Source organism: Haliotis cracherodii, unplaced genomic scaffold, assembly GCF_022045235.1.
Source record: "Haliotis cracherodii isolate W230 unplaced genomic scaffold, xgHalCrac1.p SCAF_15, whole genome shotgun sequence".
NCBI lineage: Eukaryota > Metazoa > Mollusca > Gastropoda > Lepetellida > Haliotidae > Haliotis > Haliotis cracherodii.
In genome coordinates, this window is record NW_027266270.1 from 21,709,936 (window position 1) to 21,729,561 (window position 19,626).

The 19,626-nt window shown below is 38.7% G+C and overlaps 2 protein-coding genes across 2 annotated transcripts; one reads left to right on the forward strand and one right to left on the reverse strand.

The window, feature by feature from the left end:
* Positions 1–251: 251 nt before the first annotated feature.
* Positions 252–16,772, forward strand: LOC139462377 (CD82 antigen-like). The gene is made up of 9 exons (XM_071244055.1): positions 252–407; positions 8,923–8,997; positions 9,309–9,518; positions 11,147–11,221; positions 11,679–11,798; positions 12,387–12,449; positions 12,851–12,934; positions 13,647–13,730; positions 14,894–16,772. The coding sequence occupies exons 2-9, from the start codon at positions 8,932–8,934 to the stop codon at positions 14,948–14,950; spliced, it is 759 nt and encodes a 252-aa protein (XP_071100156.1). The 5' UTR covers positions 252–407; positions 8,923–8,931; the 3' UTR covers positions 14,951–16,772.
* A 543-nt stretch (positions 16,773–17,315) lies between these two features.
* LOC139461585 (uncharacterized) lies at positions 17,316–18,082 on the reverse strand. The gene is made up of 2 exons (XM_071243061.1): positions 17,825–18,082; positions 17,316–17,699 (listed from the first exon to the last, which is right to left on the reverse strand). The coding sequence occupies exons 1-2, from the start codon at positions 18,080–18,082 to the stop codon at positions 17,316–17,318; spliced, it is 642 nt and encodes a 213-aa protein (XP_071099162.1).
* Positions 18,083–19,626: the final 1,544 nt, after the last annotated feature.

Sequence of the window (19,626 nt, forward strand, 5' to 3'; positions counted from 1 at the left end):
ATTTCAACCTCTCAGGTATCTAATGCCCAACAGCAAATGTTTCCATGTATTACATTTAACCACACATATATGCACTGAATCGATAAGGCAAACCTACGCAATTCATTTTACACGATACAACGGTAAATGCAACACACATCACTCACCATATTATTGATTTATTGGGCTCCCTTTGTCGTATTTGCACTGTTCAAGTTGTTATGTGAACAGTTGATCATTGATTATTTCACATTATATACCTCATCTCGCTAAATATCGTGATGGTTCATACACGCCCTGCAATATACCACGACAACATATGCGGTGAAATGGCGGTATAAATTTATTGCGTTCTACCTTGCGTCGCCAGTCGTGCGGTGTATAGTTATTTGCATCGAGAACACGGAGTGTACTGGCAGCACAAACAGGTGAGATAGCTGTCGCTTACAGATCATTCCAATGGTCAGGTCTTATCTGTAAATGGTTCGGGTTCCTTCTATGAGTTTATAAATGGGTCCACATTTTCCTTGTATTCAGTGCAAGATTTTGAATAGTGTTCTGTAACAATGTAACCTTTGCAAATAGGTCATGTGTAGTCAGATCCTCTCAGAGAAATGAATAGGCTCCTATACATTTGAATAACGTTCCTCGTGAACATTGTTGTTGTGTAATTGAATATTAGCTCAAAAAAATATTTTGTGTTATGATATCACTTTTGACGTGAATTCACCGTTCCGTGTATAAGTGTGGTGGAAGTTTACATTATTTGATAGCATATAAATATAAAACATGAATAATGAAATAATAAAAGTAGTTCAAGTCAACATAAAGACAAGCCTGATTGCACGATTTTATATTCATCCAATTTGTTTCAAATGCTTTTGGTAAAAACAAAGTCATTTAAAAACCATCATGATTAATGGTTTTTATGAGTAGTTTCGTCCCGAAAAGATTTCGATTTAGAATTGGTCTTCAGAAACCCATGCTTGTCGTAAGAGGCGATTAACACCAATGTCATCGTATCCCAATAGCGTAGAACAATGCTCATGGTGTCAATCACTGGATTGTCTGATCATGATTCGATTATTTACAGACCGCCGTCATTTAGCTGGAATATTGCTGAGTTCGGCGTTCAACAACAAACAAGACACATAGGGTGTTTCGTCAACATGAACACCATTGGGGAATGGGCATTTTTAACAGTTACCTCATTTGGATTTACAGGACAAAACATGTTTTTCTTTCGAAATGAGATGAATCTTAAAGTTAAAAAATGTACCATATCAGCACTTTAGCAGTTTGAATACATTTAATACAAGAGTAATCCCAGAACGTTTAACGTCATAACAGTTGAGAGTGCAAAAGGTACACATGGTTGACAAGCACAGCCCGTTAGCAACATGCACAGTTGCTTTACTTCCCAAAGCCCAATACAGACATTTCCTCCTTCGGTTCAAATATGCATAATCATTATTCTGGCAAAAGACAGTCGCTTCAGGGGCAGGCCGCCTGTCTGACTATCATTGTTAACTGTATGCAGAATTGATTCAGCCTTACTTACATAATAGACATATGGTGTTGATAAAGACAACTATATACTGAGATATTATCGACGTATGAGCATTTCGACAAGCCGAATAGAACCAATTGTCGCCAAATATTGATTCAGTATTATATTATTTATACAGGAGCAGATGTTATCACTGAACGAGAGTGAATATGCCATTATGGTAGAAGTTTAAAATTGTTCACTTCAGATAAGATTACAGAGTTACAAATCTCTCATACCCTAAGCTCTCAAAATATTCCTTAAATTCTATTTCATGGTCAGATTAGTTTTAGCATTTGAAATAAACTACCTTTTTTCCAATGATCACCTCAGAATTGTAACTGTAAAAATGTTGTTTTTTTTGTGAAAAGAACATATAAAAAAGATGCACACCATTTTGTGATTCACGATTTTAAAACGTTCGAGAAATGAATCTCTAACATGTGTTTATGCAATAATCCTATAATGTAGGTTTGTCATTTGAAACGTACATCTCTTCTTGTCTGTACTTGTTCCGAAAAAAGAACGTTGATCAGTATATAGATTCAGAAAACTACAAAGATCGAGAATATAATATGTTACTATGTCAGATGATTCATAAGGAGATAAGAGAGATAAATTGCCCAGCAAATGTATTACCACATCCTTATGTAAACTACAAACAATAATTCTTGCAACCATCAAACAATGCCTAATAATATACTGTCAGAGACCATATGAGACAAGTTGAGTTAATCACTCATGAATCTTGCTATAGTGTAAACATGTAATTGAAGTGCACAACTATCCCTTACGATAAATTGACAGAGAAATCACATTGTCTAAACAACAGGGTTTGTACCAATATGGGTTCGGAAATGTAATCTAATTACAGTTATTAATGAATGTAAATTGTCAATTTGCTAATATTGAAAGTAACTCTATACAGACATGAGTCTTTAGCAGGTTGTTGGCATTCATCAGAAACAAAGGTAAGCCGGTTATCAGGTTTCCACCACTTGTGTCTGCGAGGACTAATACCATTTTGAAAGTCGTATAATCACAGGTGACTTCTCTATTGTTGACAATAACAACCCTCGTCAGTTATTCAAATATGGACCAAAATATCGTGAGCAGCATCCTTCCAATTGGTATCATAACTTTAAATAATTATGATAGCTTTCGAAGCATATGCCCAAAGAGGGCCAAAGGAAAAGAGAAACCTCCTTTGAATGTCTATTTGAATGAGTTAAGTCAGTGCATGATGTTGAAAATTGGTAGAATGCACAAACTGAAAAAGAGGAAATGTAGCTGGAATAAACCCATTCAGTCCCAGCCAGCTGTCATCTGACTGCCCTACCTGAAACGTGTGTAGCTGTTCCCAGTCATAAGGCCTCAACTAACATAACGATTAACCATTGATATCTTATTACTTTTGTTGTTCTTACAGGTACATATATATGCTCTCTGCTTAATTATTCACCTGATGAAGGAGTAAATATACACACCGAACGTTGTGTTCCTTATAATAAAGACGTTGACAGCCATAAAGATTCTTCCTTATGTGTATCACTTCTAAATGCCTTTCAAAACCAGTTTATGTAAGCATGACTACAAAAGAACTTGGTACAAGTGGCTAATCAAACTATGCCACAAATAAGGTCAGTATGTTCCCCTAGGAAGAAGTCTGCCAAAACCATGTATCAGTTCTATCAACTTAAAACCTGAAGACATATCCATTCCCCTTTTGTACCAGTTGCAAAGATGGTTAGATTGCTGGGTCCAGCAAATGCACCACCAAATCCCTATCTCAAAGAAGAACTATAATCCTTAATGCAATGACGGAAGGACTTTCTTTATATTCACAGACATTATTTGAGACAAGTGGAATTAATACCATGCTGATTCACAAAATACTGCTTGACGTTTTTCAGTCTCAGAAAAGAACCAAGTTCAATTCCGTCTAAATATTTAAATCTTTGTAAACCACTATCCCACATGAGGAAACTTCATTATTTATCCTTGGAGCTTTTAATACAGAACGTGGTGACCATAGATACAGTTTAATATCTATCTTCACAGGTTCAGGGCAATTTGTCAAAAGATGAAAGCAAATGCCATCTGAAGTTTACTGAGACAACAATATGAGAAATGCTGGACTTACTAATTTATAACATCTATGTAAAAGTTTGGGGTAAGACATTTACGCAAGGAGTAGGCAGCCTCATGGGCACCAGGCGTGCTCACCTTCTTGTTGATTTGTTTCATTATGCATTTGAATCGGAATTTCTGTTTGGAATGGCAAAGTCAAAAGAAAGAAAGTTGGCCAAGAAGTTTTTCTTAAACTTATGGTATATACATGTAGATGATCAGATATCGTTTAATAACTATCCAATAGCCAACTCCCTTCAAATGAGGAGGCCAGTTGAGAGACCACCTCATCTGTTTCATATTTAGATCCATGCATGACAATTTAGAGTGGCAAAACACTCTCCACAATACTGTATGACCAGAGGGATAACTTTAACTTTCACAATAATCAACTTTCCCTTTATGTCTAGCAATATTCTTGAAGATCCAGCCTTTGATGTTTACATTTCACAAACTTTGAGGTACAATCGAGCATGCTACTTCTGCTGAGATTTCAAAGAGCCCCCCAAAATGCTTTATTATGCTTTTCGCGAACACCTGGTGTCATCACTGATTTCAAGTGATCAATTCACATAATTTTCACCACTATTTTGCCTTTTACACTCAATGTAATATGTTTGCCTGGCATTCGAGACTGAGTATTCTCTTGCGTTAATTCTCTTGCATTTCATTAAAATATACAATAAGATTATGCAAATTTGTGTCAAAATTTGTAATTATCAAATCTATTTTCCTCTCATACCTTCATGTACGATTGAAGTAGGTTACGAACGAAAATATCAGCCACCAATTACAGCTCAAACAGAGGTATTGCTCCGCTCCTGTGATATTAAACATGTTCACATTCCCACATCCGTGACATTTCTGCTGTTTAGTAGCGCATGATGCGTCTTACTTTAGAAATCCAGAAAACACCACCACATGCTGCCAATGCTCAACCATTCAATCGATAATCCAACTATTCCATATCTATTGTGATATTTACCTATGATATTTAACCACAACCGACGTATCACCTGAAACCAAACGATTAACAATAAACCCACGGCATCTGTGTGAAAGTACTCACATGGCAATAGGAAGAAGAAGAAGAAGAAGAAGAAGAAGAATATTTTATTATAGTGTCACCCGCTGTACATATAAAATGACAAGGCAAGAATGTAAAAATTCAGCGGCCGGCCAAAATGGCCTACAAGACACTAAAAGACTCATAAAAACACTATTTTATATATGTACACACCACATTTAATAGCAGTTATGAAAATAACATTCGTAATATTATCCCCCATACAAACATCCTATATACACACAACCACATCCATTCCCACATCCAGGTCTTCACTCACAGCAGCTTACGCAAACCACGCAAACACACCCGCACATTCAGACACACCCAAACCCTCATTGACATCACTTCAATCACATCCGAACCCTCACCGTCACACATCACTCTCACACACACCCTATTTCTTAAACACACCCTCACCTGTATCCGTTCCCGCATCCACACCAACTCCCTCATCCGCACCCATCAACCACGTCCTCACTCGCATCCACATCCCTCCCCGTCTCCACAAAAAAGAAGCACCAACCACGCACAAAGACACCAACAAAGTAACAATCTACCGCCGCATACACACACTCCCTCCCAACGACCCCCCCCCCCCCACACACACACACACACACACACACCCACACCCGCGACAACATGAAACAAGCACCCATCACAACTCCTCGGGCCAGCCACCCATCACAACCCCTCGGGCCAGCCACCCATCACAACCCACAGCACCCCCACACATCAACCCTACAACACAGCAAAACATGATAGATGATAAGAATTATCACACGCACACAACTACCCAGTTTATTGTTTTATATATTTTCTTCTCCGATACATTGTGAAGATTAATGCAGCAAGTGGTTTAACCAGTTCGTCGCACTGCATTAAGAATACGGTTTGGTCTGCCGGAGACATGGTAATAAACGAGGGGTTAATAAGGGATACTTTCTGCCAAACATTAAGTCTTAGATCTCTATAACAGTCACACGTTACCAAAAAGTGAACTTCATCTTCAACAGTTTGGCCGTTACATAATTTACAGACGCGTTCAGAAACAGGGGTTTTCGGGCGTGTATAACGACCTCTTTCTAATTCTAAGGGTAAAGTTCCACAGCGAAGTTTAGCTAAAGTGCTTCGCCGTGATCTATCCAGAATATGACGTACATAAAATGAAACATTCAGTGTATTTTTAAACAATCTAAACGTTCTAAGCTTATTGCCTGTAGTATGGCCAGTGTCATTCCAAACTCCACGCAACCAGTTTTCTCTGTCAAGTTCTATCAGTTTTGATTTCAAAATTTGGAAATCTATATTACCAATATTATAGAGATCCAAAAATGGTAGATCAAAAGAACCAAACATTCTTACAACTCTGCTGTCCCAGGACTTTCGGTATGACAGAGACCAATTTCTGATACGAGCTATAATTCTCTGCGGGGGAGCTGAATTCAACTTCTTCCAGAAACGCACAACTTCGATTTTATGTTTAGTGATAATCGATGACCAACCCATCTCCCCTCTTACAGCCAAATTAGGAGTAGTTTTTCCTACACCCAAGAAAAAGCGGCACGCTCTATTTTGGATGGCATTTATGCAACTAAATTCTCTGGTTCCCCAAATTGCTGCACCATACGTTAAGATAGGTTGTACAAGATTGTCATACAAAGTACTGAAAACATCATAGGTCATTCCTCCAACTAATTTAAATTTACTAATAATTACACTGAGGGCTCTTCCAGCAGATTTAGCAATTTGTTTAGCTGTGAAATTTAAATCTAGGTGTTCCTGGAGCCAAAGTCCCAAATATTTATATGCATTACAAATTTCAATATTCTCTCCTCCACAGTGAAAACTGACACTGGAACGCGTAACAGACTGCTGTCTATAATGGACAATTTTAGTTTTTTTTGTATTAATTTGAAGACGCCATCGTCTGCACCAATTATCAACGCAATTTAACATTCGTTGTAATGAGTGCTCGTCGCCGGCTATAAGAGCAATATCATCGGCGTATAAGAGTAAACTAAGCATAGAATCATCGCCGAAGTCAACACCACAGTGCAGGTCATTAATTTCCTCAACCAAGTCGTTAATGAACACGGAAAAAAGTGTCGGTGATAACACACAGCCCTGCTTCACTCCACTGTACACAGGGAAATCCTCTGTCAAGTATCCGTTAAGGGACACACAGGATCGAGTGCCATCATATAACGACTTCACTGCAGAAAAATATTTTCCGTTAACACCAAGTTTAAGTAATTTGTACCAGAGACAATCCCTGTTTACTCTGTCAAACGCCTTCATTGTGTCTATATAGCATACAAATGTAGAGCGTTTTTGAGATTTCCTATTATTAATAACAGAATATAAAGAGTATATATGTTCTACAGTGTTCCGCTTTCTACGGAATCCATTCTGCTCATCGGCCAAAATAGTATTACGTTCAAGCCACTTTGTAAACCGTGTGTTTAAAATGTCAGAATAAACTTTACAAGGTACTGATATTAAGGAGATCCCACGGTATCCAAGTGGGTCTCGGGGATCGGCATCTGGTTTCAGGATTGGTGAAATAATACTATGGCGCCAAACATCAGGACAGGTATTATATTCAAAACAAAAAGTAAAAAGCCTCAGTAAAATGTCCACACAGGAACTATTTTTGAGCGCTTCTGCAGGTATAAGATCGGATCCCGCCGCTTTGCCGCATTTAACACGGGCGAGTGCATTTACAACCTCTTCACGAGATATTGGTACATTTAGGTGACTAGCATCGAAGGGGGGATATTCTACTGTGTCACTGTTAATTTCAGATTTAATTTTCTGAAAATGAGCATCATCAAAGGTATTTAATGGATCAGCATTATATAAACTGCTGTACTTTAAATTCCAAATATTAAGAACATCCTCCTTGTTTGTGATCACACTTCCGTCACGAATTACCTCCCATGGGATAGAGTTTCGCCTATCACTAGCAATACCTATTTTGCCAATAACTTTCCAAAATTCGCGGCTATCATGATGTTTATATTTGTCAAGCAAGCGCTCTGACTAATGTGTCCTAGCTTGCGATGTCCTACAACAGACATTGGCTCATAAGGCATAGCGACTAGGACTAAGAACCAGGGCGGATCTGGGCACAATAATCCTAGGACTAGCAACTAGAACACCGGAATTGTTTGAATGTAGAAAGTGTCGTTGATACACGGATAGTCCACCATGTAAAAATACATGTACCTATTCAAAATCTTTTTGACTGTCTGGGTTTTGTTATTTGTCATCATAACTTTGTTGAAAATGACCACACAGTAATTTTGTATCAAGCACAATTTAGATAATTACATTGTATACCGGTATAAGTAGTATAAGTACTTTACAAAAGCATACTTGCATTCATTGTAGAGTAAACGTGTGTCAAAAAACCCAGTTATTGAGCCCATGCCCTGAGCCAGACAGCACAAACACGATTTTTTTCATTTTCTACTTTTTCTCACAACAGATTGGTTTCATTTGGTGTCATCAGGGACAGTGCTAACGCTGTGGTGTTCTTCTTCCAGAAATGCATTATTATGGCAGTATAATTGTCGCTGTACATGGACATTGACGAACGACTTGATGTTTGTGCTCGACGAGAGGCCTCCGTGTCGTGTGTGTTCTCCATCGTTATGGTCAAGCTAAAATTCTGTTCTATTCTATTGCATATTCTCGTGTACATAAGTTTTATTTTGGACAGCGTGCCTTTTGTGAAAAAGGGGTGGTAGAAACAAACTTGCCAACCATTGAAACATTTGATGTATTTTACAGAAGAATAATTGTCTTGTGGTCTCGAACTTCTTATAACTGCATGAAACACATTTTTGGCTGCTGAACACCTGTCTTGAATATTAGTTTACACGAGTTGGGGAGGGTAGCCTTCCTTAAACTGGTACCTCAGTTATAAATGAATAGGGGTGGTGGGGTAGTCAAGTGATTAAAGCGCTCGCTCGTCACGTCGAAGACCCCGGTTCGATTTCCCACTTGGGTACAATGTGTGAAGCCAATTTGCTGTGTCGTGTCCCCCGCCGTGATATTGCTGGAATATTGCTAAAAGCGGCATAAACCCATAAGCACTCTCTTACTCACAATAATACGAGTGTCACCAGTTACCGCGTTACCACCTTGTGCAAGAGTTCACACCTATGATTTTGTATTCTCTTCTTTACAGCCAGTAAAGATGGGGTTCAACTGTTGTGAAAAGACATTCAGTTGCCTCTTCATCTTCTTCAATGTCATCTTTTCGGTAAGTCATTAGGACATCAACATATTAAGTCTATTCTAATTGGAATTAGCATTGTTTATAAAAAAAATACATAAATATATAAGACGATCACTGCTCTTCAACACATATGTAACGACTAAAGAATACGAACACTGCGCTTGCAATACACCTCAACGTTTTCGACATGTCATTGTATACAGTGATATACCTGAAATAATATTTAAAGCGACAAAAAAATATAATAGAGTTGGGTGTTTTTGAAATCCCTCGACATCCTATTGCATGTTACGAATATATTATGGTATTCCTATTTGTAATATTGCATTTTACAGGTTTTGGGTTTGGGCACCTTAGCATTGGGAATATATCTCAAGGTTGACCCATCAGCTACCGAACTACTAAATGTAGTGGAGATAGAAGATGGTGCACACTATCTCGAAAATAGTGGCTGGATCATTATTGGCTTTGGTTCTCTCGTGCTGCTTGTCTGCTGTTGTGGCTGTGTCGGAGCTTCCACTAAGAGCAAGTGCTTGTTGGGACTGGTAGGTACTATAATACAAATCAGTAGCTATTGAAACAATAGTACCAAAGTAAGAAAAATGCTTTTTCCTAAAATCTTACATGGTGATTACCAAATGAGGTAAAGGTCTGAATGAAGTATCGTATTGGGGACGAGTGTCGTGTAATATATTGCTTTTGTTCTTGTCATCTCCCGACGGGATTCCTGTTAGGAATAGTCACCTAGTGACCCATGCTTGTTGACGTAAAGGTGATATCAAGGTCTATCTCTGTGCACTCACTGATTGCGCGTCATCAAGCGTTCATCAATGGGTATTCATTCACCCTTTTTGTCACGAAATATTGAAATAGGTTTCATATTAGGACATACACTACACGAGTGATTCATGTGTAGGACATTATGAAATATTTCGCAGTAAGAGCTGTAGTTTGAAACCATGCCATGTGCCATAGGTCAACACATCTCTATTTTTCTCACACGTCTGTAAGATACTGGAGTGGCGCAAATCGCCTACATTTGTGGGCGGGTGATTGTTAATGTTTCGCCAGTGCATGGAATATCAGAGCGACATTGAATCTTGTATGGCCTTATAATAATCGAGACCATTCAGCGGTCGGCATCAAAACTCGATAAAACAGTACCAACATGACCACATGCTGTAACTCCGTACACTCACTTGGAACTAATAGTAGGTGAGGATTCATACTACGAGATTATTGCACTTACGTGTACATAGCGACGTGCGTGCTAGTATGTGTGAAGCTGCATGTCTCAGTCCAGACTAGTGCCAGTTTGATACTACTAGCCCACTGGGATACGATGCCGCAGTTTAACAAGGTACCCCTATCAAGTTAAATAACATTTATAGGCAACTGTAATGAAAGTTATACTGGTAATTAGGGTGTGCAGACCCCATTGCATTGGGTCTCATCATTGCCACCTGACGCTCACAAAATGAATACAGATTACGTTTGTAAGTTGACTTCATTACCATAATTACATCCGACTTCATGATTCAATCGACTGCCTCCATGGTCTTGTGGTAGAGCGTCCGCCCGGAAAGCGGAAGGTCCGGGGTTCGATCCACGGCCGCGTCATACCAAAAGACGTTTAAAGATGGTACTTGTTGTTACCCTGTCTATCGCTCGTCATAAAGGGGCTAAAACAAGGGCTGGTCGGCTCGTAGTCAGTATTCAATGTCTGAATGGGGTATTCGTGTTAAACTACGGCATGGTATCTCAGTGAGCTAGCACTATAAATCAAACAGCTAGTACAAACAGCCACACACACACACACACACACACACACACACGTGCATGCACGTCGCTATATAAGTGCAGTAATCTTAAACGGAATTTTAACCTCACCTCATGATTCAATCCGTTCAACATCCATTTCAGTCCCGAATCGTATCATGAATGTGTAGACCCGTGAAGTACAGGGGTTGAATAGGTCTTCAGCAAGGCCGTACAAGGCGACTATGCTTGTCGTAAGAGGCGACTAACGGGATCGGGTGGTCAGGCTCGCTGACCTGGTTGACACATGTCATCATATCCCAATTGCGTCGATCTATGCTCATAATGTCAATCGCTGGATTGAGTGCGGCGTTGAACAACAAACAAAAATAAATAAGTACCGTTTATGTTTCAGTACATCGCCTTTGCTGTGGTCATCGTCATTGGAGAATTAGCGGCCTTGGCTATGACAGTCATGTTAGTTGTGCGGGTACGTCTAACCTACGCATTATAGCACTCTGGACTGTTGCGTATAGAGAGGTTGAAACTAGCTACAATAGCAAGGGTACTGCTATAAACAAGGGTTTGTTGACAAAGGTTTAACATAACTCCTCTTCACATCAACATAATGATAAAATAACAGACCTGAAACATCACTTATATACTATTGGTGACGATGTGGATGAATCATTTTCAGAAAGAGTGACAGGTGACACCGGAGGGGTACTAGACGCCCACGTTTTCGCGAACACCTGGTGTTATGACTATTTGATAACACATGCTTATCACATAGTCGGAATCGTATAATGAACTCTTTTTTGTAACAGATTTCTTATGATTTGTTCGACTTTATTCAAATATAGTTTAATGGCGTTATCCTTGCCAGAACTTCATCCTGGCCTTGTTACGGAAGGTGGTATATTAAAATACGATCTATGTTTTGTTAGATTGATGGTGTCAACAGCTTCCAAGCCAGCCTTACACTAACTGTACAGAACAAGTACAAGAAGAATACGACCACCGAAATTCAGAAATTCAGAAATTCGTGGGACTATCTTCAAAAAACGGTAAGGGTTTTGTTATTTAGGAAGCAGCACAATATATGCTATATTGCACATTATTATTACTCTGAGTAACATTTTACTTGGTGCAGCAATTAGACGTCCATCTGCAGGCGTAGAAATCCCCAGACAGAAGTTTCGAATACCTGATTCGCTTATGTATGTTTCCCCCATACCGCTCCCGTATGTTCAACAAAGTCGTACACGACGAAGATACACCGTGACGTCACTTCGGGCTTTCCTCACACATTCAACAGGTCGTGATAAGAATATGCTGCGTGTACATATTGCTTTTCAGTAAATCTTACCTGGCACTGTTTAGTACAGCCCATTCACGTTTTCACTGCACGTCTTATGCTAATCATTCTCATTTGTGATTATCAGAGACGACAATGAAAATGCCATTTAATAGCTTTTTATAACCAATCCATTAAGAATGCCAAACATTGTCATAGCTATTTCACATTGAGTCAATTTAATAAAAGACATTTTTCCAGACATAACAGGGTCGGAACAGACTGCAATTAACACTTCACAGTCGGATAATGGTGTGCCTTTCTTGTCTGACACATGTCCATGTTTTTGTATTAACAGTTCAAATGCTGTGGTGTCTCCGACCACAACGATTACGACACTGTGTACACCGGCACTGAGAAGGTGTGTACCATGCATGGTTTTTTTCATGAATTAACTGCTTTCCTTTGAAAGGAATTAATAATACATGTTTACCAAATGCGGTATGGAAGGGCGTTTTGGGTGACTATGCAAATGAAGCTACATTGTACGAGGGCGTCCCCAAACACCTGAGCAAGTTCTTATTCCCTCTATCCCTTAAAATATTCATAGTTATATTGCATGTATGTACATGTACTTATTGATTTTACAGCTCACATGGCATGCAAATTTGCGATTGACGTGTATTGAAATGGAATTTATAGAACGATGTAATTCTTAAAAGGGACATCCCAGCATGAGTTTTAACATACGATGATGATTCAATAACATATTATGATAGGCTGGTAAGTCCTTCAAATGTTCACAGTTTACTGCTCTTTCAGGGAAAAGTACCAGAGAGCTGTTGTACCACCCAGTCGGATAACGCAATAAACTCCACCGGGAACTGCACATTTCTGTTCAAGCAGGTAAAACAACGGTGCATGTGTGATCTGGTGCATTTTCCTTCAGGTGTACAGAATACAAATAGGCATTTCACTTAAATTAACATGTATATATATATATATATATATATATATATATATATATATATATATATATATATATATATATATATATATACGTACAGTATATATATTAATATTATATATATAGTGTTAACTATATATATATATATATACTTAACACTATATAATATATATATATACAGTGTTAAGTATATTTTATATATATATATTATAAATACGCTAAACTGTCATCTGCATTGTATACATGTTAATAGATCTAGAGAGCTTCAACGTGATACAATCACGCATGTGGACCTTCATGTCTTCATATTTAAGGAAAACATTATGATGGCAGGAACATTTAAGAAAAATGGTGTTTATTTATCAACTGTTCACACTGTTGAATCTTATATAAAAGGAATTGCCATTGAGTCCCGTTAGTGACGTAAAAAAAACAAAGTTTCGCAAAAAATCGTGGATTATTTGTGAATTTTTTTGGAATTTGTCTCCGGATTATTCGCAATTTACAGCAGAACACGATGACAGACTTTCGCATTGTAGTGTAATTACTGTAACTTTTAGTATGTTATAAATATACTAAACGGTTATCTGCATACTAAATATATGACTATAGAGCTTCAGCGTGATATTAATGCGCATGTGCATTTTCCAGGGATGCTTCGAACTGCTGAAGGAACAGGTGCATGAATATAGCACTGCGCTCTTCATATTTGAAGCCGTCGTCATTGCGGTGACAGTAAGTATATATGTGTAGTGTCAGAACTGCGTTCTTTATATTTGAAGCCATCGTCATTGCGGTGACAGTAAGTATCTATGTATTCTGACAGCACTGCACTATTCATATTTGAAGCAATCGTTATTGCGGTAACAGTAAGACTAGTATCTATGTATTCTGACAGGACCGCGCTTTTCATATTTGAAGCAATCGTCATTGCGGTGACATTGAGTAACGTTGAATTCTCACAGCACTACCCTTTTCATAACGGAGGCCGTCGTCATTGCAGTTACATTATTTATCTCTGAAAGTCTGAAAGATGCACGTGTCAACGTTTTGAGAAAATTACATTTTTTGCATTTTCCTTTACACTTTAGGGACCGACTATTCAATATTCTGGGGGTTGCAGGGTGTCGGCTGGGATTTTGTATTGAGATTAGATATTTGTTCAGCTGCAGCTACAAAACCAGACATTTTTTTATTTATAACTATAGGCGTGAATGGGTTTTTTAAAAGAAAAATACCTTGCAATAATGTAAATGCAGGCATCTTCATTTTTTTACAAGAATTTTTCGGGGACGATTTATTTTCGATACAAACACACGCCCCACACCCCACACCCCACACCCCACACCCCAAAACCCACACCCCACACCCCACACACCCCTACCCAAACCCCCAAGAATAACAAATGGTCGGTCCCTTACTAAAGTCGTAAGTATTCAGTTGTGGGAAGTTCCTCCGCTCTTATTATTCACTAACTGTGCCTTCATCGTGACAATTCACGTGTGTTACGTTATATCTGTTAATATTTTGTTGCAAAGTTCGATACAAGGAGTTCAAAACTGTTCAAACCAGATTTGATACATAATATCACAGATTATTTGTAAAATTCATAGTTGTTGTATTTCATTTGTCAGGTTATACAGTCCAGACTTGTGTTTGCTCTTTCTGCATTTCATTTGTTTGACATATCATATAAATTGTCCACTAATTAATGTCCCACTAACTTGACAGTCTCCTCACAACCTGTTTCAAGAGAATCAAGTTTGTATAAACAGTCCAATTTGCGTGCGACAGCTGACTGATAGAACATACATTTAATGTCGTTAATGCTGACTATTTCATTCAAATCTACGAAATACGTGTAAATAATACTTACACCTTTGCATTGATCATTTCAGATAATCGGTATCATCATTGCAGCATGTCTGTGCAGACGCAGCGGTGAAAAAGTATAATCTGTGTTGCAACTTTCCCTACGAAGATCTGATCTGTACAGAAAAATATGAAAAGCTTCTTAAGACACATTCATTTGAATGTGTAAATGTTAAACACTAGGCAAAGTGCAGGCTGTTAATTAGAGGAAACACCAGTGTTCGAACTTTCAATGACAGTTGTTTCTTCTCGAGATACCAGGACGTGCATTGCGATGTTTGAAATCAGTTACGGTCAATGATTATCAAAGACTTTATATGAGGTGATTTTCAGAGCACTGTACTTAAACATTACATTAATAAAACCTGCCGAAAAGTGGTAACGTTTAATGATTTGTTTAAATGTTACTCATATGTGTATTCATACAACATGCATCAGTTTATTTACCTGGAAGCGTTGTGAGCATCCATTTGTGAAAGGGCGCAATACACATGCACTTATTATTATATCATTCTTATCATGCCTCTAGTGTGATTCATGAAGGACGCTCTAATGAAAGAATAGGGCATATGTTTGCTTTTATGACACCAAAGCAACTTATGAACCATTTTACTGAATTTGTGTTTGTGTCTAACAAAGTATTCTCTTTTGGACATTTATAGTTCTGTTCATATGGTTAACACTTGCATGTGCAGTGAAAAACGGTTTTGTCGATCTTTGATGTGTCGAATGCACGGTTGTCTCGTAGTAAAGGCTTGGTCTCTGCATATTCCTTCTTTATTCATCATTTTCGGTTGTGTGGAACCTCGGATAACGAGAAGTGTTTACGTAGGTCCCTTCAACTTCCACACAACGATGTTTGATAATCTAAATAATACACATATCTCAAAGCATTTTTGCAGCCTTCTAAGGACTAACCCCATGGGAAACACTTAAATATAAAACGTTTTATCAACCGAATATCAATGCAATTATTGTCTGTGACGAGTTATATGAAAACGTTCATTTTCAAATATAGTTTCCAAATATAAACGTCACCATAGTGCAAAAGCATAATGTGTGAGTCAGAACGTAAGACGTCAGAAGTTACAACATAATGCGTTATATGCTCATAGCCACCGGTGTCTCAGGTACACGTTTATTCACTTTGATATGTATGTTAAATTTTCTTTTTTACTCAAATAAATAGATCATGTTATTTTAGTTTGTCCGTGTCTTACTGACTATAACGTTTTAGCTGAACTGAGATTATAAATATTGCATTCGGACATAAACTATCATTAAAATCGAGTATTCAATATTAGACACATTTGTCTGTGTTAGTTCTGTTTATTACTCAGGCATGAATTTCACACACAAGAATGTTTTTTCGTTTTTAAGGTGGAGGTTTCGTCCTCAAACATTGGTGTGGCCATTATCATGAATAGTGTATCTTGTTCATTATAGAGTCACATAAAACTCAAGGGTATGGAGACATAATTTTGATAATCATTTACTCAAATTAATTGTTTTGGCACAATTGTACTGTTTTGGTAATCAATAATTGTATGTACAATTACAAATATTTATATCTTATTGCACTAATAAGAGCGATAAAACAATTTCCATAATCATAAGATATCGTACAAGACATTATTACTTGTTAGCTTTGAAGGTTGAAGATTGATTTTGTCGGAATCATTTTGTTATCTGAACTATATATAAGCCATTTATTTTTTCTGCAAAACATTGTCAGACATTTAAAGTTAGTTCCTACTGTTTTGGTTTTGTTTTACTTCATCATGTCGGTTGTCACCTTTGTCGGATTCATCTTTATGTCTGAACTTCTTTCGTCGTCTTTAAACTGTGCATTTAACTTTATAAATGATCCTTCAATATTTACGAATAAACATTTTCTGAAGAGGACTTGCGTGTCTTAAGTATTATGTATTTCAATAGAACAAAGCAGGGTTTGAGGATTTAAGAACAGACCTGGTCGACGCTCTAAGGATGTCCAAGTGTCCTTAGAGACTTAGTTACTAATCTGCAAAGTTAAAGACCTTTGAAAACAGACACGCACTATTAGAACCATGCATAGATACTTAAGCTACATGTTGACCGTTTTCTTATGTCAATATATACTCTTTAAAAAAAGAAACCATGCATCTGAGTTTATATTTCATAAATATTATAAATATAGTGTATAGATAAATTATTGCTGTACAATATGCGCTTAACAAAAACAGGCGCAAGGACGTCCGGGGTAGGTGGAAAGTGAGTAACGATTATGGCCTCCTCGAGCTGCTATCATCTCATGGCTGCGACTGCCCATAGACGCTATCAAATTCCGAATAACAGCCTGGGGGAATGTTCTGCCACTCCTGCTCTAGCGCCACAAACAGTTCCTGAAGTGCCTGTGGCGTTGGTGGACGTTGACGGACACGACGATCCAGCACGTTCCACAGATATTTAATATGGGACAAGTTTGGCGAGCCGGCAGGCCAGGGTAGCGTAGGCACGTTGTTCTGACGGAGAAACAGGTGCGACATCGGGTCTGGCGTTGTCCTGCTGATAGATGCCGCCATTGACGTTGATGAAAGGGGCAACGTGGCGCTGCAGGATCTCGTCGCGGTAGCGTAGACCACTCAGAGCACCATCCACTCTCACAAGAGCTGTCCGGCCTCCGTGATGAATGCCTCCCCACACCATAACGCTTCCCCCTCCAAACGGAACCACTTGCTGAACGCAATTTTCAGCGTAACATTCGTTACGAAGTCTGTACACAAGGGCAGGTCCGTCCGCAGGTCTCCAACTTGCTTGAGGCCATGTGACTCTAGATCCCTGACGACACCACTGCAGACGTTCACGGAGGTGATGCGTCGTCAGGATGTTATCCCGTACGGGTCTCTGGATAGAATACCGGCTGCTCTCAGACGATTTCGAACAGTCTGATCCGATATTCAACGCAGTCCCGGTACTTGTGTGGCTGTTGACGTCTCCGTGATGAAACGGTCCCGCAGTTGTCGTACCCGGATGTAGCGATCTTGGCCAGGCGTTGTAATGCGAGGTCGTCCTGACCTTAGCCTGTCACGAACGTTACCGTTGGTGTACCGTCTCCACAAGTTAGAGATGGTCACTCTGGTCACACCCATCACCTGCACCACATGTCGTTGTGTTTCACAAGCTTGCAGTCGGCCGATGGCGTTGTTGCGTTGTGCTTCTGATAGAGGTGGCATTTTAACGGCTCGTTTTCTAATTTTCTGATGTGGTCTTTTAAACATTCCTGACAGAGGAATTGTCACGACAGTACAGACAGTTGCATGCGGCACGTTTATGGCATTGCAGTTGTGTTTGGGTGAACTGTCCCGTCGCGACGTCACAACATTACTTTTCGGGCAATCTGTATGTTTACTCGAAAATTTAATGAATTGCAATGATTACTTAGAAATCAAATAAAATTTCTACCATTCAAAATCGATCGGGTCCGGTGTCATCAAATTTATGGATGTACAGTTTCTTTTTATAAAGAGTATATACAGGAGATAAAATTTGTCAGTGTTAAAGCACAAACCCGTTGTTGCGTGAAGGAAGGGAGATAATTCAAAACATATTGTCTTTTCTGACCAACCTGACCAAATATACCTGGAAAATCGTTGCTCACAGAATATGTTCTGTGGTGTCTACATTTCCCATCTTTTTAAGTAGAATCGAGTCTTCTGGGATCCCAAAGAGCGTTTGATGCTGAAAAGGTGTCTGATCAGCATTACAGCATTCGCTGCCTCAACTTTCAATTCCTTGTTTTCTCAGGTGAAAAATTGACTTGCCTTTACATGTAATGGTGACGGGTGCTACCGATGGGGCACCATTCCGCAAACATGTGTTATCACCACTTTTGGATAGGGTTTCATAACGCATGCTCATGTCATGGTTGGAATCTGCTAATGGCTGACATTTCTGAATATGGAAAGGGCTGTGTCTCTTTTTTATATCAACTACTGTCAAATCTGTAATATGTAAACATTAATACACTAAACGTGCTCAAATGTAAATTAAGGCCGATTCCGTATCTTTCTGAAGCACTGAATTGTTGTTATCTTAAATTGTGTGTACAAGTAGACTTGAACCATAGCTGAGTTCTTAACGTTGAAACTTGTGTAACGCCACGGGCTGTGCTTATAAAGTTTAATAATGCAATCGGGTTTTTGTTTTCCGTATGTTACACGTTTCATATATAACTAAATGAATGTACATATATCAGAGACATTCATTGTGTTGAAAATGTATTATGAGTTGGTTTACACGACGCTTGTAGCAAACTAAACGTCACACATTGTACGCTTGTCACGTCTAACGTCCGTTTCGATTTCCAACATGTGTATCGCCAATTTCTGGTGTGCTTCCGATCGTGCTTTTGAAGGAATATTGCTCAAAGTAGCACAAAAGCATTCTACCACATTCAAATCAAGATGACGTCATTTGTTCCGGTCAATATACAGTGTACGGTATACCTATCCAGGTGTATCAGCCTTGCGAAGATATTTTGATATGCCGTAACCAGTTTAATACTTCATTCCCTAAGAGTAACAATTTACCTATCTGTTCCATTTAGTGGGATGTTTTCCGTATTCAGGCTGAATCAAAAGACAAGAGACAAAGAATATTCGCACCATAAAATCTCAAACATAACATACATAAAACGCCCAGAATAACCAGTCGGGATTATCCTCCGACACAAACGGGCGCAAAAGGTAAAACAGCGGTGAAAACAGTATGAATGGAT